The sequence below is a fragment of the Mastigoproctus giganteus genome, chromosome 5, assembly GCF_048544385.1.
Source record: "Mastigoproctus giganteus isolate SK-2022 chromosome 5, ASM4854438v1, whole genome shotgun sequence".
NCBI lineage: Eukaryota > Metazoa > Arthropoda > Arachnida > Uropygi > Thelyphonidae > Mastigoproctus > Mastigoproctus giganteus.
Genome location: NC_143579.1, coordinates 6,012,103 through 6,034,128, shown reverse-complemented (window position 1 = coordinate 6,034,128; position 22,026 = coordinate 6,012,103). Strand labels below are relative to the sequence as shown.

Sequence of the window (22,026 nt, the reverse complement as noted above, 5' to 3'; positions counted from 1 at the left end):
AGGAAGAGTAAAGGGGAATTCGGCTGTTTTCGCTATCCATCTAAAAACCAAACTATTATTTTTAGGCCACCCGAATAATTAAATTCATCTGCTATGCTGTGTGTCTAATGTCTGTTTATTGCGTGTGTTCTACGGTCGATTTGTCTGTTTTGCTGGACGAAAAACCCAGTTTCTGGGAGAAAAACTTTGGAAAAACCTAAAACCGACTAACTCAGCCACGGAGTGAAAAAAGCCCATTAAAGTTCCTCGCATCATCGACGGGATTCGAACCCGGGCCTTCCATCTGACTACCCAGTATACAAAATTAATTAAGGGTTTCATGGATGATGGGTAGGCGACTGACCAAATGGCTAGGACCATTTGGTCAGTCGCCTTTCAAAGAAACCCCTTCCCCAGTCTCTCTAAACCGGAGCTTTCTTAACCTTGAGAAGCATTGTGATGGATATAACACGAGCTTTCATTCTCAAGTTCTTTCTTTTCAGTTTCCACCTTGAAAGTCCGGACATAACACGGATATCTTTCAGGAAGTTTTCAGGTTCTTTCCTTGCAGTGAAACAAAATTTCAAACTTTGAAAGTTTGAAATTTAAATTCGAGATTAAGTCATGTCTAAAATTCATGAAGTGACTTTACTTTAATAATACCACATTTCAAGTATACTGTATACAGTGTATTTTCATGGCCCTCGAATGCGTGAGATTATGTTTTTTTACTCTATTCTCAAAACCGTTCTGATTTAAAGAAAATGGAAAATAGGCTAAAAAATAATTCCTGGATTTTTAATAAAGTTTCTTTGCGATGATTACTAAGGTGATTATTGAGGCCTTCTTTGCCTACCAAAAATACGGTACATCGTTAATTTAAACAGCATCCAAATGTTGAAACCTAAGGCTGTGCATGCCTCATTTAACTTAAATCATGTTAAGGTTGTAAAACGGTTACATAGAGAAGGACCACAAAAAATCCTTGGTTATAACGTTTGAATGCTCTTTAGTAAAAGAATTTTTAATTCTTTCGCAGAAAAGCATTTTAAAATCAGCTCTTTACATTACTGGATTGCAGGGATATTTCAGCACAATAACTTGCCTTCGACTTCGATCATGGAGCGAGAGACTTTATGCTCTCACTAAAAACTGAGCCCTGGGAGCAAAAGCTTGGGATTATGTTCAACTTTGAGAAATACCGTTATCCGCGTTTCTGCCTTTTGTTGTTACTACGCTTTTTTTTTTAATTGTTAGTAAAAAGTTGCTCCTTTTTTGAATTGTTTATCATTATCAGTATACCGCTATACATTTAAACGACCAGACCACTAGGATAGCCTTTTCGAAACTCATTGGCATCTCATCAGCTGGCCGGTAGTCCCTATTAGTAAATGTATACCGAACTGTGAATAATGTATTTTGTGTAAGTGAACAACCGGGGGTCCATGGAAGTAAAACTTCCATTTAAAAACAACTGTTTTGTTTACCTTTAATCCCCAGAATTGGGCCGCTTTTGCTGTACGCAGTGCAATATTGCAGGAGTATTTAAACGCAGTAGTTCTATAAACGTTCACCTATTCTGGTGATGCTATGTAATTCAAAGAGATATTAGCAACTTAGGCAGAACCATGGATAATTGTACTTATCTCCAAGTTGAATATAAGTCCAAGCTGTAGCGTTGAGAACTAACTATGAGAGCAGAAAGTCGCTCCGTGATCGAAATCGAGCACTGGTAAATCATGAATTTTGATTCAGTTTTTTTTTATTTATTTTTTAATTAAATATTATTTGTTTTCAAATTAGTTTTTGATTTCAGTGATGCGAATTCTTTCGTTTCTCGCTTGTGAGATCCGAAAACTTTTTTCGCCAATCCCAGTTCCTCTATAGCGCTGTTTCTTGAGCAACCTCCTTCACACGAGGATTAACTTTTTCGACGACTGTGTATGTTTTATTATACACTGTGCATAATGGCATTCCTTTTTTAGCCCCTCATGGGTTCTTATAATCATCGTCCTCTTGTGTGGGAAAGGCCTAAGGTCGAATCTCATCAATGACGATAGGAATTTTTATCGTTTTTTGTCACAACTTGGCTGAGTCACTCGGTCTCAGTTGAGAGTTGCATGGCTTTTTCTCCCAGAAATTAGGGTTTTTGGTCCAGAAACCAGCAAACCGACTGAAATTATACACTAATACACATATTGACACCTCATAGCGTTAGTTACTTCGGCACTTAACACACACCTAATTGTTTTGAGGTTCTTTCCGGTACTTTGAAAATGCAGAGCTTTCTTCTGAACGAAGTGTTTTACTTCTTATAAAACAGAAGTCTTTCTTTCTGTAATTTTCTTCAATTAGTCCGAACTTTCTTAATTTCGTCCATTTTACTTTTTATTCCACTTTTTTCAGCTATCACTTATTTTAAACACTTTAAACAAATGATATTATATACACTGCGTGGCCACTTTATTCAAATATATACGCCAACCTAATAGCGAGTAGGGCCTCCTCGTTAGCCCTCAGAACAGCTTGAATTCTTCGTGGCATGGAAGAAGTACCTGGTGATTCGAAAAATCTGGTTCACATCTGGACCGATGTCCCCATAACAGTGTCTCTATATACACTGTCCCAATAACCTCTCAAGCTTCTAGACTCCATTCACAAAAGGGCAGTTCAGTTCATTAATGACCCATATCGTGCAAAGTTTCTCCACTCTCTGTCTCATAAATGTTTTGTTTCTACTGCATGCCTTTTTCATGGGCACTGTTATTCTGAATTGGCTTCTCTCTCTCTCTCTCTCTCTCTCTCTCTCTCTCTCTCTCTCTCTCTCTCTCTCTCTCTCTCTTCCAAACCAGTCCGAACACGTGCCGCAACCAATCAGCAACCTTTTATTGTTCAACTTAAAACTCACAGAACCAATTTTTCTTCTTCCTCATTTATCATTCAACTTCCGTTTTCTGAAACAACCTCCCTTCACACGTATTTCCTGATAATTACAATCTATAGAAATTCAAGTCTAATATCAACAAGTATCTTCTTTCATTTCCTCAACCTTCAACCCACGCTTGGTACTGAGTCTGTAGATTCTAATACCTTTCGTGTTTGGGGCTTTCATAAAAAAAATCATTCCTATCTCTCCGTTATTTTTGGGTGCCTATCTTTACTATTATCAGTTAATGATAATAGTCAAGGCAGTGATGTTATCAGTGCAGTTGCGGTTCTTCTTACTCAGAAAATACCTTTCATCAAAGTCGACGATCCTTTTTAACCATGTTGTATAACTAAGAGGATATAGAGCTATCAAAGTAATTAAGCTTGACTTTTAATAGTCCAAACATGTTGGTATCAGTGGTAATATCCTAAGATGGTTCTTAGGCAGTGGAATGGTTTCTTTTCAGATTGGTCTAACGTTAGAAGTCAGGTTTCTCCAAGGATCGAATCTGGGACTACTGTTACTTCTGATTTTCTTAAATGACATCGGCGAAGGAACAAAATGCGCGATATCAAAATTTACAAATAATTTGAAGATTGGTAGAGTAGTTAATGATGAGTGCTAAGCAGTAGTCCTTCAGGATGATTTTGACAGACTTTAAGGATGACCAGAAAAAAGGAAGCTATGTTTTAATGTAGCAAAATGCAAGGTTTTTTACTTGGCGACCAGCAACCTCAAAGTAACTCATACATTTAGTGGGGGTTACGTTAAAAACGATTGAGGAAGAAAGGGATTGGAGAGTTATGATATGGGCGGACATGAAGCTCTCCGAGCAAGATAGACAGGCGGCGAAGAAGACCCATGGAATCTTGTCGATGATTAATTGAACATTTGCCTGTAGAGATTGGGAGGTCGTAATCTCACTATATAAGGATTTGTTGTTTTTGTTGAGTTTTGGCGCATCAGCAACTTAGGCCATATTGCGCTGTATATATTGTCAATGAATTCTGTGTGTTCTGTGCTCGATTTGCCCGTTTTCTGGACCAAAAATCCGAGTTTCCTGGAGAAAAAAAAAAAACTATGCTACCCTTGCCTGAGACCAACTAACTCAGGACATTGTGAAAAAGGCCGACAAAAATTTCTCCCCCGTATCGTTACGGATGCTCCACCTAAAACAAACAAAAAAAAAATCCTTCGAGTTTTTTGAAAGGGTCCAAAATCGCAACCCACTTGGTGAGATCTGCAAAAGGGCACTCTCATGAGTAAAGACTTTGAATATGTAAACTACAGGGCTTGGCAACCAGAAACCTTACAGAGGACCGTATCAAGGTCTATAAGGATCTGAGAGGGAACAGTAAAATGAGTGAACGCGTAATGTTTATAGTTATAAACGATACCATAACTATGGGTCCATAAATTCAAATTATGGGGAAAGACATTTAAACTGGATTATAGAAAGTCTCCTTTTCTCCATAAAGTTGTAAATTACCGGAATAAGTTACCACGGAGGGTAGTTGAGGCTGACAGCTTGGGAAATTTAAAGTCAGATGGATCGGCACACGTAGGACAGTGTTTATTTATTTATTTATTTTTTTATTTATTTATTTATATGTAGCAGAAGCTGCACCGTATTGTGCAGCTTCTGCTTTCCTTACTCGGTATGGATTATGATACGTAGAGGTCTGCATGCCATGAATTTTCACGAGACAGAGAGAGCTGGAGTCTTCAAAGCTTTGATGAGGTCTAATATTTGCTTTAAGGTTTTAAAGAGCTCATTATACCCTTCAGTATATTTCTCTAGTCTGTTGCCTTTCTGGACATTTTTAACCTTAGAAATATTGTTTCCTTTTCGAAGTAGGTGTTAATAAGCTTATCTCTGATTATTATCCTATTGCAACTTAAATCTTCTATTCGTGATTGCATCTAGAAAAAAGGCGTAGAAGATCCAACCACTTTTTTGTAACTTTTTAAGATTTTTACTCTTTTATAACTTTATTTCACACAGTTTGGATGCAGTGGAAGGAATTAGTAAACTTCGTTCTTAACATATTAATTATTTTTTGTGTCATTTATTACACTGATCATCAAATGACGATCACCACTCAGGAATCCATATGTTTCAGAGGAAAAGGTGAGAGGGTCTAGTAGAGAGTCAATAAACATCTCTGTACCAAAAAATCGACTAGCTTTCCACAACACTGGTTATTCGAACATATTGACTGGAAAAGGTGAAGCAAAACTAAAAATCTTTTATCAAAAACCTTCATGCAAATATTGATTCTCCTTTCCTAAATGAGATTCTGAACCTAGATGCCGCCACACGATACATACACAGAATGAAGACCGCAACCTTTAGATTAGTAAGATTAACTGCTCGTGCTAGTTACCTATCAACAGGATTAAAAAAAAACAAAAACTATCATATTAGGGCCATCCGAGAATTATCTCATCTACGAGTGGTGTATTATAACTGTAAGTTGCGTTTATTCTCTTGTCGGCTTGCCTGTGTTTTCTGGACGAAAAACCAGAGTGTTTGGGGGATAAAACCTTTCTATCTTCGCCTGAGACCGACTATCTCAGCCACGAAGTGAAAAAAACCCATAAATTGGATGATGCTACAGGAGAACTTTTACATTTGTTCTTTTCAAATTTCTTTTTCAGTGGATCATAGCGAACCGGTAAGTATGGAAGTATAAAATTACACAGGCGTATGTTCGAATGGTAGCTCATTACTCAAGATGGCACTGCACCTCACTTTGCTGCATCCTTTTACTTGGGTTAGTATATAGTGTAAAGCTAGCGAATCACTAATTGGTGACAATCGAAGTTTTTGTCTCCGTAATTGTCACATCATAGTGTGTCCTGGCAGTAGCACAGTGGTTGTACAGACACAGGCCAAAAAAATTAGTCACTTGTGGTATTTAGGACATATAACAGATTGAACGTGTGTAATTTCTACGCTTGTTTGCTTAAAGCAAAGAAATTAGAGTATTCCCGTATTTCTATTTACGGGTATGCCAGCGCTGTGACCGAAGAAGCATGGGTTTCCACCACAAAAGGTATAACACAGAAAAGATGGTAGCGAGAATTGTACGAAGAGAATTGCATAACATAAATATTTGGAGCTGAGTCCCCGAAACAAACAGCTATGAAAAAAAAAAAAAAAAAAAAAACTCCCGGCTAATATGGACTGAAAGGAATTAAAACTGGACTATTAGTGATTGAAAAACAATGATGTGGTCTGACGAATCCAAATTTTGTTTATACTCTAATGATGCTAGGCACCGAGTTCACAGGAGAAATGAAGCATTTCATTCAGACTTGTGTGAAGTGTCGTACAAGCTGATGGTGAAGTGATACTTTGGGGATGTTTTAACTATTATTCACTGAGTTCCCTACTTGAATACCAACTAGGATGAGTCAGATTGGCTATACAAATATTTTGGATGATCAGGTTGTATCTTTTCTGGACATTTGAGGGGACACGTGTGCGCAACTATTCAAAACAGTAGAGGCCCTGTGATCCGGTTCTCAGTGCATCTACTGTTTTCAATGGTAGCTCATTTAAATTGGCCAAAAGTCACCAGATTTAAATTCTACAGAGAATGTATGGGACAACCTTGAAAGGAAAGTGAAGCAAGTGAAAACACAACAGCATCCACGAAACGTGAATGAGATACGGGTTCCATTTTTATTCAGAATGCCTAAAAATGACCTAATGTAAACTATTTAAGGGGTCTAGTTGAATCCCTACCAATGAAAATTCTTGAAGTGATTCGTGCTAAAGGATGAGTTACACATTCTTGAATGAAAAGTTACATAGGTGACTAATTTTTTTGTCCTGTATCTCTAATTAACATATAGTATGGGTAAGGTCTGGGTTCGAATCCAGTCAATGTCAGTCAGATCAAGCCAATTTGGAGAAGTATGGGTTCGTTCCCCTCCAAGTCTTAGGAATTAATTTTTAATGTTCGTTGAAGCTGTAGTTAGCCAATCTCAGGCGAAGGGAGCTCCTGAGTTACTCCAGGTTTTTCAGCCCTAATAACATGCATGTTGCCCCTTGAATATACACACTTCTACAGACTTATATATGTCTATATAAGTGTGTGTGTGGGTGGGAGGAGGGGGGGTTATGATTTTGCTCGTGACCAAAAAATTTAAAACTGCTGTCTACAGTTATGGTATGTGAAATTGAATGACTGTATTTTTTATCGATCTGATTTGAAATTTTCATTTATTATACTTTATTCACAGTTTGAATGATATTGCAGTATGCTCTGTTTATAGCACTTTGGCATGGTTGAATGAATGTGTGTCACTAAATTTCTTTACATTGTGCAAGTTAAATGACAAACAGATGTTATCATGTGACACACGTGAATGGAACAATCTTTCATAGTGTACAAAAATGTAAAACGCAACTCTTATCAAACATTATGATACTGCCTTTTAATAAAAGCAACTATATTATTTTATGATTTGCATAAGTAAGTAAATGAGGATAGTAGAGCGAAATATTCGTAATTAATAGACACACGCACCATTTCCAGACCAATATACTTTCAGCAATGGAGCCACTAATTAAAAATTAATGTAATAACACTAGCAGAATTAATAGCGAAAAAATCAGATATATTTAATGTAGTAAATAAATGTTGACTTATTTTACCTATCGGACAACAGGTGATAAAAGGAGAGGACCAAAAAGCGTAGACCGGATAAAGTTTCCACATGGTCAATCACTTCAATATATTTTAACCAGTTCTCTGTGGATTATAAAAAAAAGAAATTCCTAATGGAAATAACAAACGCCATAAGATAACACTAGTTATCTTATGGGCTAACGAATGGTGTTCAGATACCAAACAAATAGAAATCCAAACCACATGGAGGTTTAAAGTTAACCCAGGCAAGAAAAGAAATTAAGTCTCGCATTCTGAAACTAAAGAACTTATGAACAAAGAGCCCTAGAAATAAAGATAGACAGTTCGCATGGAATAATAAAAGAGGACAGTCAACTGGGAAAAGAGCGTAAAATTAATATATTTAAATAAACTTAACGATAAATTCCTAAGTAACTTAAAAAAAAAAAAACAATGCTGATCTTGCTGGTAATTGTGAAAAGCAAGGAAATATAAGTCATGTTTAGATAATTAAAATAATTTGAATTACCTTCTAATTCGATAATCTCTGTATACATGAGATCGGTCTTCCAGTCATGGCTGTGTCGACATATCACGAAAGGCCCTTTCTAGCCTTAATAAGTGTTAATGTAATTAAGCTGAATAGATAAAGAAACAAATCTCAGATAATTTAGGTCTTCTTCATTGAACACAATTCAAGGGAACTTTTGAAACATGCCTTCTTACACGTTTGCCAAATATACTGTGTGTATTTGGTAAGATGAATACAAACATCTAAAGCTAAAAACTAGATATTGTATGCTGCCTCTGCTTGCCTTCCCCCACAAACATACATCACTTTACAATTTCGCGCCACGCAATCACGATCCTTCCATACAAACCTGGTTATCCATATCCTCTTTTCCAACACTAAGCATCACTACTTAACTTTCATTGGAACCTTCTGTATAGAACGAAATATGTCAAATCTGATGCATTCATCTAATGGAGACTATAGCAAAATATACTTCTAATCCCAGTCTACACAAGTTTGGATAAACAACTGCTACATCTTTTCTGCCACTCCAGAAAACTGGAATATACGCATATGGCTTACAAATGATCAGGTATGATTTGACGCTGCAAGGCTCACCTGTAACCAAGCACACTGGTACTTGATTCACTCTGAACACACATGCAACATTACATGCAACTTCATATTCATTGCTGCGAAGGCCATCATCTGCAACTTCCACTGAAACATGCAATAAGAAGGGACAACGTATTTTCTTGAACACAAGACTTCGAGCAGCATAAAAAGGAAATTGTAGATCAGATCCTCCACCATGGACATAAAGGAAGCTTCGCTCATCTCGACAGAGATGAAACAAAGTAGGTCGTCTCTTCGCCATCAATGCAGACTTCAACACATGCACTTTCTAAAACTACGCTTCACGTGCAATAAAAGATTCTGCTTAAATGTAGCGAATCTTCTTCGCTGTCCAGATGCCTTAATATGTTATTAGCATACTTCTATTATTTTTTCGAGTATTTAATGATTGTTTAGACCTAAATAGCCGAGTGGGTAAATTATCTGCCCGGCAACCCGAAGGTCGCGGGTTCGATTCCCGCCTCGGGCTTGGATCAAAGTACTGCAAAAACCTTGGGAGGTGCAATATGGCCACAGAAGCCGATGCGCCAACAACTACCAAATCAAAAAAAAAAAAAAAAGACCTAAATAGGTGTTGTATCTTTGGATATCACAACATCTGTTTACATAGTCTTTTGTTGTTTTGATTAATTTTGTTTTATTAAATGTTCGCCGACTGGGAATATGTGTTACGAAATACTTTCCTCGAAAATTTGTCTTATATGTTGAGAGAATAACAGTGTAAACAAACTGTGAATATCCAGCTTGTTTTCTTTCCAAAACGCTTTGCTATTTTGCAAGTGGATACACATTTTTCAGTTATATTCCATCAAAATTATATATCGTATTCAGTCCTATTTTTTCTTTTCGATGGCGATAGAACAGTTGAGAAAGTTAACTACCTTACTCCTTCGTTTAATTTAAAGAAAACGGGGTTTTCCCATCATTATTAGTATGAACTGACTAATTTATTTTTGGTCGAAGGACTTAGTTCTTGTTCCAAACCTCCGTGTTTTCTTTATCCGGTATTAATCCTGGTGTCTACAAAATTTCTCTTTTGAGCCTTTACTTTTCATTCTAATTCGCATTTACGAATGTTAATATTTTTTGATGACTAAATCTTTCACGAGATTCAATCGTAACTGACTTTCGTAATCTGCAAAATGGTCTTTCTTTCAGCTAATGTAAATGATATTATTTAATGTTAGACAATGCTCTGTTTTCTGATCCCAGAAACTATGGTTTTTCGTCCAACAACCAGCAATTTACAGACATACTATATACGGTGCAATATGGCCTAAGTTGCTGATGCACCTAAAACCTACAACTACCAAACAACCTATATAGATAGTGCAAGATCTGATTTCTCCTCGCTACTCATCTTTTCCTATTTGTTTAAGCCTTTCACTATATAATACAGATTGCTGTCAAAATTCACATCTTTTTGCCTTGGACAAGTTATTCATTTCATAACACGGAGATAACTTTCAAAGTCCTCAAAATCTCCGGTTTCCTTAAACGTTTTTGCCAACTTCATTTCTGATTCTGTGGTAGACTGACTTTTTCTGACTCTTCTTCTTTAGAACATTTAAAGATTATGAAATTCCGTTTCTCTCTTTATCTGTACTTTCAAAATGGTTTATTACAGATCTAGTTATACCTTTTTATACAAGAAATTTAATGTTTTATGTTTGTATGTTCGCAGTTTCCCTTCAGAGATCTTCATCTCTAAGAAAAACATTTCAGACACTGATCAGTTCAGTCAATAGGCCCTTTACTGAGAGAGAGAGAGAGAGAGAGAGAGAGAGAGAGAGAGAGAGAGAGAGAGAGAGAGAGAGAGAGAGAGAGAGAGAGTGTGTGTGTGTGTGTGTGTGTGTGTGATCGCGCGACGACATTTATTATGATCCTTTGATATGTTCGTGTAGACAGAACAGCTTTCTAAATGTTCTAAAATGTTTATCGACCATTTGTCTTGTCTTAAGCTATAATTTCTGCTCTTTTAACCACCTACCAAATACGTTTAAATGATTTTGAAGTACACGTTTTAGTTGTTTTTGATGCAAATCAGGGTGTTTTCTTCCTAACGTGCATTGGAACAACTGTCATTTCGCTGTACTGCAAACTGACTATGTTAACAAATAAATTTAAAGGTTGTTTTTTGATTCACCTTAACAAATAGCCATAATAAAATTGAAACCGAGATAATGAGAAAATTTCTAGAGCAATTTTTACGCTATCCACTTTTTTGTATCGATTTACCATATTTGGTGATTATTAGGATGACTAAGAAACAAGAAACGTCAGATTGCTGATTAAATAACAGAGGTTTTCAAAATATTACTATAACAATTCTTAATAAGTTCTGTATCAGTAATTGAGTACATCATTAAGTCTTTTACGATAAATATTCAATTTTAATTAAGTAATAAATGGATATGCTCTTGAGCGAATTCTAGTGATTTGATTTACCAATAACGTTAACCGAATGTGGAAATTCAGCAATCATCTACAGAAAGATTCCTTTCTATAGTAAAGTCCCTTGGTTAGTAAATGTCGGAATGAATATTTTGAATAACTGCTGCTCATGTGATTTCTCTAGTATAAACAACGCTCAATTATTGACTATAACTATTTTGGAAAGTTGTTACACCTCGATTTTGCGAGGTATTTTCTGACCAAACTTGGGTAAACTCAGGCCCCTGAAAATTTTTATTAGTACATTACGAATAAGAAAGGAAGGGAGAAGGGGAGAGACTTCGTAAATTGCTACGTGTGTTTTGAATTATAGGTTTAGCCAATATTTTTATTGGCTAAACCTGTAATTCAAATAATATAAATTAAATTAATATAATTGGAGGAGGGGAGGCATTTCATTGGTATTTTTCTGGTTTCAGAAATTTCTCGAAGTTGTCGAGGTTGAAGTTGACGTTGTTTGAGAAGTGGAAAAATGTTGAAAAGATTTTAAGACTTGATAGGCAAACTATGAACATTTATGGAAATGAAAGGCTAATTAAGTCCAAAGCTGAATGACGATAATTGAGTATATGATCTGGCTTGCTGAGAGCAAGATCGTATACTCTTAACCATCTTAATGATTGCAGTTTAAAATTACGATTTAGGGACCTTCAATTGGAGCTGTGTTAAAACGTTCCAAAACAATTCAGTTCCGGAGGAATGCCAGAGGGAAACAACACAGAGGGTGGGAAAGCGAAATAAATCAGCTTTTCCCGAAATTTGAGAAAAAAATTAATTGTTTATATTTTGTGGGAATGAGTGATTAATTAATAAAAAAAAGTATATTGATATATCTTTATTTCTGCATTCTTTAAATTAAAATTAACACATATCTGTCTAGCCTTCCCCCACTCCCAATTGCTCCAGTGAATTAAAAATTCAATTCCAGAATTCAAAACTGCAGGTCAGAAGAATGAATATTTTCACCTTATCATTTGTCACCAGTCTTAAATTGGCTTCCGAATATATGCATATGGTGTTGCTCAACTGAAATTTTAAGGTCTCCGTGGTTTAATAAGTGACGTGTCATTATTGGAATTGTACAAAAGCTTTGCCAAAGAATTTGAGAAGTAATAGTAGTAATAGTATTCGCCATATAGTTCAAGGAAGCCACAGGCTTTTGCTGCACTGGCAAAAAAAAAAAAAAAAAAGAAAAAAAGAAAAAAGAAAACCACCACCACGTATATAAGAAAATACAAATTATTTGCTTTCATCCCCATACAGGTAAGTATCCTGTTTGACCTTTCAATTTATTCAAACTTTCAGCTTCAACTACCTGCTGGAGCAACTTATTCCAGAAATCACTTCTCGCTGGCTAAAAGAAAACCTTCTACAATTTAATCTAAATCTCTTCTCCCTGTAATTTGAATTTATAGTCCCTCGTTCTGGAATTCTCTATAACAGTGAAAATTCCACCTTCATTCATCTTACTAATCCCTCTCGGAGCCATATAAACCTCAGTCAGGTCACCTCTGTTGACCCATAATTGGAGTCATCCTTCTGCCGATCTCACCATTCGAGTTTCCCGTCTTTGGACCCCTTCAAGAAGCTCGATGTCTTTTTTCAGATGAGGTCTCCATTTTTGAACATAGTATTCCAAATGTGGTCTTACAATTTAGAAAATGTGAACTGCTATTTTCAAAAATGAACAGTCATAATTCAACAGTCACAAACCAGTAACTGTTGACAGGCATTGATTTGCTTTCCATCACATCACAAACTTCTCATTAATTATGAAATAAATGTAGGGGCCTACATTTCAATAATGAAGTTTTCATTTTTAACTTATATGTTTTTTTATATACCTGTATAAATACACAGGGTATTTGATAACAGGCAGGCTGTACTTCCAGGTTTGATTCAGAAACCATTAAAGAGTTTTATATAAACATCTATTCGATTTTGAATGGTTATGGAGCTATGGCTGTTTGAATTTCAAAAAAAAAAAAAAAAAAATGTCTATGGACTATAAAGTGCACAAGGTAGAGAAAATATAAGACAATTACCGTATTTAACAGTAATGCAGACAAATCACAAACCACCAAACTCGTGTACTACGGTCCCCTCGTGTTTAACCACTCGGTTACAGCGTCATTTGTTCAGTCTAGGTAAATGTTTGGCTCTTCTTTATTTTTTTATTAATGTTTATATAAACTTTCTTTGTTTTTGGGTCTTGGATCAATCCTGAAAACAAATTCCATTAGACCAGTGATGAGCAAAACGCGACCTCGGGCCGCATGCGTTTTTTCTGGCTTTACTATGTAGCCCGCAATCTAATTTCAGGGAAGAGAAACAAAAAAACTATGGTATATTCCTATAAAAATATTATTAAACGATTTTAAGTTGTATTACTGATAACATAACTAATGCTTTTAATACGAAAATAAATCTAAGCACTTTCAACATTTTCATAAATCTTATAATGATAGTGATCTGGCTTCAAGGTAGGCACTTGCCTAGTTTGAAGGAATTGGTCAGTTTGTAATGTCATTAATGATAAATAAGTAAATAAACATATTTATATCATTTCTAATGGGACCAGCAAATATTTTTCTCCTCCTGAATTAGCCCTCGTGCCAAAAAGGTTTCTCATCATTGAATTAGACCCTTGTTCATGCTGATCTGCATTTATGAGTTCCAATAGCAGGTAGGCAATGTAATGACAATTAACTGGGAACACCATAACTGTTATCAGTGTATCACTCTATAGGTATTCAATAAAAGCAAACAGGTATAGATTATTTTGAACCCTATTCTGAAATGTACCATTGTAACTCTTAATTAGTAATTATGCAAATGTTTTTTGAGAGGATATATAATAGGTAAAAAGAATGGGAAAACGTCCGGTTAGGATGGATAACAATATTGAAGAACTGGAGACTGATGGGCAAACGAAGTAGAGACCAAGAAGAAGATGATAAAATGATCCATCCTAAACCCAACAGTTTAATGGCTTAATGGGAAAAGAAGGCTTAATGGGAAAAGAAGCATTTACTAAACACTGAAATTAGGACAAGACATTCTAGTTCAAAAATAGGATCGGAAATTCTGATGTTTTTTCATGTTAGGTCTTTGCTACCTTTATTAACATAGCCCTTTCATTGCACATAGTATTGAACAATTACAGTTAATTTTTAAAATTAGTTTAAAGTGCTGAATATGTACCTTTTAGATACCAAAGCCAATTTATTTTGAGTATTGTTTACAGGTCTTAATTCGTGCCCAGTATTTATATGATGGCTAATAATTATTGACATTCAATGTCATCACCAGATGGCATTGAACATCAAGGGACAGACAGATATAAACAAACAAATTCTTAGTTTAAAATTGATTTCTTACCTTCCTGATTTGGTGATCACCATTTCTGTACCCAGAGAGTGAAACTTTTCCCAGAGTTCCTTTGATTCGAGCGTTACCTTAGGATCGTCCTGCACACCATCTTCTTCAGGCTCCATAAGCCTCAGTTGCTGTAAGAGGGTGTGGTGGGCCAATATGTCATCAGGAGAGAAGTGAGGATGACTGGCGAGGGACGGATGAGGTTTTGGGTACAAAACAGATGCCGGGGAATGAATATTTACACCCACGCTTGTGGGAGAGTTCGGGTTCACGTAAACTACGGGAGGTAGGCAGTGCGGATGTAAATAATGGGAGTGTGCGAGCACACTGAAGTTCCTGGACCATGGGTGGGGTAGCAAGAATGGATGAGGATCCATAGCGATGTCCAGTTGGGCTGTGTCGAATCGCATGAAGAAAGAGTTCAGATAAAGGTACGGGCTAAGGGTCGGGGAAAGTTGGTATTGCACGGATCGAGCGAGTTTCCGAGTACCTGATCGACATAATGTTTCCTCCCGGGAATTTCTGTCTCCTTATTGGCCCGCGAGGATTAATAGCCAATCACCTCCTTGCACATCCTGTCTCGACGCTTGCATGATGCAGCTTCTGTGACGAGTGCATAAAAAAGTTTTCAGTTTTTGAAGACGCAAGAAGAAATTAGTTCCAAAATCAAGCTACTCTTGTCCGCGATGGAATACAGCAGCCACTAGGGAGGCTCCTCTACGTCTTCCGTACTTCACTCTACACCAGACAGACGCCATGAAGGACTGGAAATGGCCCTCAGGACTGCCATGTTCCCTCCACAATTATACCATAGCAAACATTGTTTCTTCCTCAGATCCTATAAAATCTTGCACTTAGTTAACTAGAAGAGACAAACCTACCGTCTTGCAGTCACAGGGGTTGACAAGAAAGATGAGATTATCCCGCAGCTGTCATCCGTAGCCCCTCCTTCTGGCCCAATATGGCGACAGCCATGCGCCTATGTGCGACTGCGAAGGGAACTCTGTTGATAGATGAACGCCAATCATAAGATAGGGGAGTATAACTGTCCGAGTAGGCGTTCCTAGGAGTGAGGCCCCGGATGCTACTGCCACCAACGGTGAAAATGCGAACTTCAAAATTCTTGGAATTGGTTTGAAGTTTCGGTGAGCGAACAGAAGTTCAGGTGAGGGCAGGCGAACTTTGGAATGAACAAATGATGAAAAAAAGGGACGAAATAAAACATGAAAATGTGATTTGGGGGATATTTTAAGGCTGTTTGAAAAGTAAGATTTCCTTTAAAAAGTTTGTATTCTTATTAGTATTATTTTAAAATTAGGAGTTTAGTTTAATTAGGAAGTTAAATTCGAATGAAAATTTTAAGAGATAAGAAATTTGGGTTTTTTCCGTTAGCTGTGCTTCTGATTTCAAATTTTCTGCTAGTGTAGTTGGAAATTTGGCACTCATGTTGCAAAGGTTAATGAGGTCAAAGATTAATAACTTAATGCACCTCAGAGACCAGAGCTTAAGCTAATTACGGTTCATTACATTGATAATTTTAATATTTAATTTTATTTATTTATTTGAAATTAATTAATTTAAATTAGTAAAGTTCACACTAGCGCTCAAATGTTAAGAAACAAACGCAAAATCGTAAATAACACTAAAATATTTCATTAGATTATAAGAAAACGTTAGTGATACATTCGTTTTAATGTTGTTCCTTTTTTTGTCCCAAAGTAACTAAGGCTAAGAGGCATATTATATCACGTGTTTAAAACGGGTGTGTTCCTTGATCGGGTTGCCTGTTTTCCTGGATGAAAATCCTCACTTTTCACGGGAAGGACTATCATGCAACCCTTGCCCGAACTGACTAACTCTATAAAAAAAAAAAAAAAAAGAAGCCCTTTCCATATAGTATGAAGATCAACAATCGTAATTGCTATACTATCCACGAGGATTTCGATTTAATATTGCAATTATGCAAAGGAGTTCATGACCGTACAAAAAGAGTGCGGAGGTAATCCATGGAAACATACACTGGTGTGCAAAACTTAAGGGCCAGTCAGGTTTTCACCTGTAACTTCTCACAGGAGTGGCATGGATATGGGAAAAGCATACCAAAAGAACCTCGTGAGGTACAGAAATGATGAAGGAAACAACACCGACACAACAACGGAAACAAAACAGTACAGAGGGACTTGATTCAAAAATGGCACATAGCACTGGCTGCCATGATATAGATGCAGCACTGCCAAAGATGGAACAAAGGGAAGAGGTGCTCCTCAGTAGGAGTCCTCGTAGCTGCACCCGCAGGCACGTTTGATTGCTGTTTTGTAGCCGTTAACAACAACAACAATAATAATATGACCACCCTAATGTCGATGCAGGCTTTGCGCCACCTGTCCATACTTAGAACAATGTTGTTGATAAGTTATTGCAGGAACATCGTCCATTTCTCTGTCAGTGCCATCTTCAGCTGGTGAACATTTTCTGGTGGGTGTGGACGTGCAGCTAGGCTTCTCCCCAGAGCGTCCCATATGTGTTCGATGGGATTTAGATCGCGGAACGGGCAGACCAATCCATACGAAGAATCCTCACTTTCCAAAAGCATATTACAGCTGCAGTGCGATGGGATGTGGCGTTATCATCTATAAACACGAACTCGGGGGCCAATGGCACCTTGGAACAGACGCACATAGGGAAGGATTACCTCAGTACAGTAGTGTGCACCGGTTAGTGTGCGCCTTCTAGTATCTGGAGTTGTGTGCGTCCATCCAAGATAACGCCTCCCCAGACGAGAACACCTCGACTGCCATATCGATCCCTTTCAGTGATGTTTGCGGGGTGATACCTTGTGCCAACCTCTCGCCAGATTAGCTGACGTCCAGAATCGCTGCTGAGACTGAATCTACTCTCATCAGTAAAGAGTACCTTACCCCACTGCGCTGCTGTCCAGTCCTTGTGTTCGATGCACCATTGTAATCGGTGTCTCCGATGGGCAGGTGTTAAAGGGAGACAGCGTACTGGCCGTCGGGCAAACAGTCTACCTTTCTGGAGTCGCCTGGCCACAGTAAACCGCGATATCCTGCGTCCTGTGCATCTGGTTTGCAATGGATCCCGCTGTCTAGTGTCGTTCCCTCTTGTAGGAGTATATAGCGGTCATCATTGGACGACCACCACTGGTCCTTTGAACAGCTGTACCTGTCATTCTGAAGGCCGACCACGCACATGAGACGATGCTACGGGCGATACCGAACTCTGCAGCCAAATCCCTCGCACTTCGACCTTCCTCGAGCTTCCCAATTATTGCACCCCGGGTAAAGTCATCCAGATGTTGTCTACTGGCTATTTCGTTTTCTGTAGCACTGTATGAACCCAATGGAACGTCTGTAACAATCGTGCTTACCATTCGGTAATTTGCACATAACTGCTGAACTGCTGCTTTTATCTGTTTATGTGAGCCCTCTCATCACGATTCAAATTGTTGCATATGCACCAGCTTTCTACTGAACGGCCACAGTTATGCAAATCGCCACAGGCTGTTTCGTTTGATTTTGTGGTTGGTTCTTATGTGGTTGGTTCGTTTGATTTTGTAGTGTTGGTTCTTAAGTTTTGCACACAAGTGTAATAGATAAATTTTCTGTTTATACTCCGGGACGAATATAGGTCAGAGAAGTTCACAAAATAAAATACAAGCACATCACTGTATTTAGCAGTCACATGAGCTGAACCACGGTCACCCAGTTTACTTGTACTTATGTACCCTGATGCTTCACCACTTGGCTATGGGGGCATAAGGTATGCGATCTCGGATAGTTCCCGGATGCTCAGTAGGTAGAGCATTAGGCTTTTAACCTAAGAGTCCAGGGTTCAAGTCCCTGTTCGGGCGAAAGTGGCTTCTTGATTGTACTTTATCCCCTGGCATTTACCGCCTTGAAGGGAAATTGTCACTCACCAGTGTAACATTTTATTCAGTTTGGTGGGACAAATAAAGATTTATTTATTTATCTCGGTGGAAGAATGGGAACTGTACTTCAGCACTAATTAAGTACAATCCTCATTCTTTTGTAAGGTCTGACACAAGCACAGTGAGGTTTCTGGCTAGAGCATTTGTGTATAGACCATTCTAGGTGTGATGTATTGAATTGAATCATGGAGAGTTATCCAGATGGCCATTCCGTACAGATTATGCGCTCCCTCTGAAGATATTATACAGCTGTGCGCTTAGAATCCGGGCTCATTCTAAAGGGCGCTTATAAGGACCATTGTTCTTATCTAGATGCTTTACAATCGTGAGAGTTTCTCGTTGGGATACATGGAGATCTCAAGCAGTCGGCCATAGAGATTCCAGCCGACACCTAAACCACAATCACTAATCATATCTCTTTTTGTGATGTTAACGAGATGGAATTTGGTGTCCCGTTCGTTCCAGATTAAAATGCACAGATAATTCGAGTGAAGAATGCATCCTGATTCATCCGTGAAGAGTATTATGACTTTAGTCCGATGAAAGGAGAACTCCTCTTGTGAAGCCTTCGGTAGACAGATACAAGCCCTTCTGTGGATGGTTGGATTTTTTGTAGGGTTTTAGGCGCATCAGCAACTTAGGCCATATTGCACCATACATAATATATCTATAAATTGCCTGTGTTCTCTGGTCGATTTTCTGATTGCTGGGCGAAAAACCCAGTTTCCGGGAGAAAAACCATCTACCCTCGCCTGACACCGACTGACTCAGCTACATTGTGAAAAATACACATAAAAATTCCTTCCGTCGTTGACAGGTTTCGAACTCGGGTCTTTTATACCCAGTTTTGGAAGGATAGCAATTCTACGAACTGTGCTACTACCCACAAGGGCTCCTCATGTAGATCCAGAACATTCCGAAGCTAGTGTGAAATCTATCACACCTACAGTTAATATTAGTAATGGTAATCGTGCATGGAAGTCTTTGAGAGACAGTTTATGTTTTAAAATTAGTTTCACATGCTGTTTTCAATGCTGGAAGTCACATTGAGCTGCCTGGTCACCTCTGCGTCTGTCCTACCTCTTCTTCTCCCTGTTACTCTTTTCCTCAAAGGCCCAAATGGTGTCTCTGTGATACTTCCACAGTGATGGCTATCTTGAAAACAGTAGTACAAATACAGTTGGAATAATAAGTTTTTTTTTCATATCTGAATAATCAACCTGCAGTGTTGTACCCTGTTCTATTTACAGAGTCAGACAGAGATGAGTACCAATGTAAAAGCAGTTTATGTTCTCAGTGTAGAATGCTCGTTTTTTTTTGTCCACTTCGGCTTGACTTGGTGCTCTTCATTCTTACTTACTTACTGCTCTCCTCTTCCTCAAAGAATCTTTCAGATAGAGTCTCTTTGTGACATTTTCTCAATATTAGTTGTTTTGAAATCCGTAGTATGATCTGCTGGCGGATTTAAGCATAAGCAGGATAAGCTGCCGCTTAGAGCTCTCCAGAATTCAACAGAAGGTTAAATACTAAATGGGCCGCAAAATATTACTGCTTGGGGGCTCTGAACGAGCTCTGTAGTTATCGATTTCCATATTGCGCACTACTTTAAGTGATCAGAAAGATTCTTTGACGTAGCCGAGTGGTTATTCGAGAGTGCAATAATACACGCATTTCAGTTGACCGCGGTTGTAGCCGAGTGGTCAAGCACAATGGTATATAAGTAAACGCCTCGAGTGACCTTGGTTTTATTACTAAATAGGGCACTGTTTCTTTTCTCTCTATCTTGTAAACTCCTCTGATCGTGGTTGTCCCTGATTAAATGTGAACTCCTATGACTTAAGTGGTCGTGTCGGAGTGTAAATAGAATATTTTATTTTTCTCAGTTAAATCGTTTCAACACCTGAATTCCACTTTTATATATTTTAAAAATATATATAGAAGTGGAAATGGCTGTTCATGGGTATGTGCTGCACTTGATTAAAGGAACGTGATGCAGTTATTTAGATTAATACAGTCTCGCTGTGGTAGTACTTAAGAAATAGCAGTTTACTTTTAACGGAGAAGAATACATACAGCATTTGCCAAAAAAATCTGACAAACTTGTGTTTGGATACTCTTTTATTTATTTTTTTATATTTTTCATGCGTTTCATTTTTTCCTTATTGAATATATAATATGATATTATAAATATTTTGTAATGTTTTCCCTAAAGTTGGGATTTATTAATTGATATGTTTTTGGAATGTTAGGAATTATGATATTATATATTACGGCCATTCTATGGTTCTTGCATATCGATGGAACTTCATTCCCTCTTCTGAGATCAGCTAGCTGCAACTATGATTTAAGAGGCCTCTCAGGATTCCTCCAATCTGCAACAGGATTTCAATCCAGAAATCTCAAAGGCGTTATTCTCGATTTTAAAAGAATAATTCAGAGTTGTGGTGCTTTAAGTTGCAGTTGTAGGTTGTTCAGCTTACAGATTCAAACTCATTTCGTGGTTAAACCTGTCATAACAATATAGAATAAAGCTATTCATTTTCTGTTTATCTATATACCCCAAGAGCATCATTCGGCCCTAAATCCACAGAGTTAGGTGGTAGCATATTTTGTTACAATAGCCATTTATTCTTTGAATATAACTTTCTTATATTTGCAATACATGTTCTTTGTGTCACTTGAGGAATAGAAAAAATGTCGCAACTTAGTTTACCCAATCTTTTTAAAGCCTTAAATCCTTAATCAGATACCAGTTTCCAGACTTTGGAAACTGGAGTCGCTTCCTGTGGTCAAGTCAGCCGTTATTTAGCAAGGTTTGCATGTCTTTACTTTCGAAAACTTGGGTGTTTCATCCCTCATAACTATAAAAACAACCATAATACCCAATTTATAAACTGGATATAGTGATCTTTCTTATCCTTAAAATTGCTTTAGTGCAATTTCGAAACTCGGGTTCTGTCTGTAAGAATGACTATCTCCATAAATAAGGTTCTTCGTTACACCCAACAGGTCCACATCGGTTATGGACTCGGTTTTCACACTAGGATGTAACCTAACGACTTTACCGATAAAATTTTTGTGCATCGTAGATAGAATTCACGCATTAATCTGTTAGCCTGTCTACAATGCTACGATGGACTGTATAATTAGCCATTTATTAAGACATCTTTTGTTATGAAATCATCGAGAAACAAACAGCCCAAAATTGTAAAATACGCTCTGTAACCAAATGGCAACATTAACCATAAGGTATTTTATGCGCTTATTCAGATAGTTATCATTTGCACTTGATCTCGAAAATAATTTTAATATTGTAGTGTAATTGTAAAATTTAATTCTAAAGCCTACACATGCAACTAGAAATTTTGTTCTGAATGGGTTACTGAAGTTATAGTCGGTTTATAACTTGTTTAAAGAATATTAGTACATTGTATTATAATCGATCACAGGATGGATAGAGGGTTGTGATTGATACGCATTTTGACAAAATTAACCGAACACACAGAAAACGTGGTGTAACTCGTGCAGATTGCAATGAAGTGGA

The 22,026-nt window shown here is 37.5% G+C and overlaps 1 protein-coding gene across 1 annotated transcript in view; it reads right to left on the bottom strand.

Annotated features, from left to right (window-relative positions):
- LOC150085142 (uncharacterized) overlaps positions 1–14,652 on the bottom strand; it is a 67,080-nt gene extending 52,428 nt beyond the window's left edge. Inside the window, exon 1 of the mRNA XM_090373845.1 lies at positions 14,537–14,652. Within this exon, the coding sequence (XP_090229971.1) occupies positions 14,537–14,652 (116 nt within the window). The remainder of the gene's footprint in view (positions 1–14,536) is intronic.
- Positions 14,653–22,026: the final 7,374 nt, after the last annotated feature.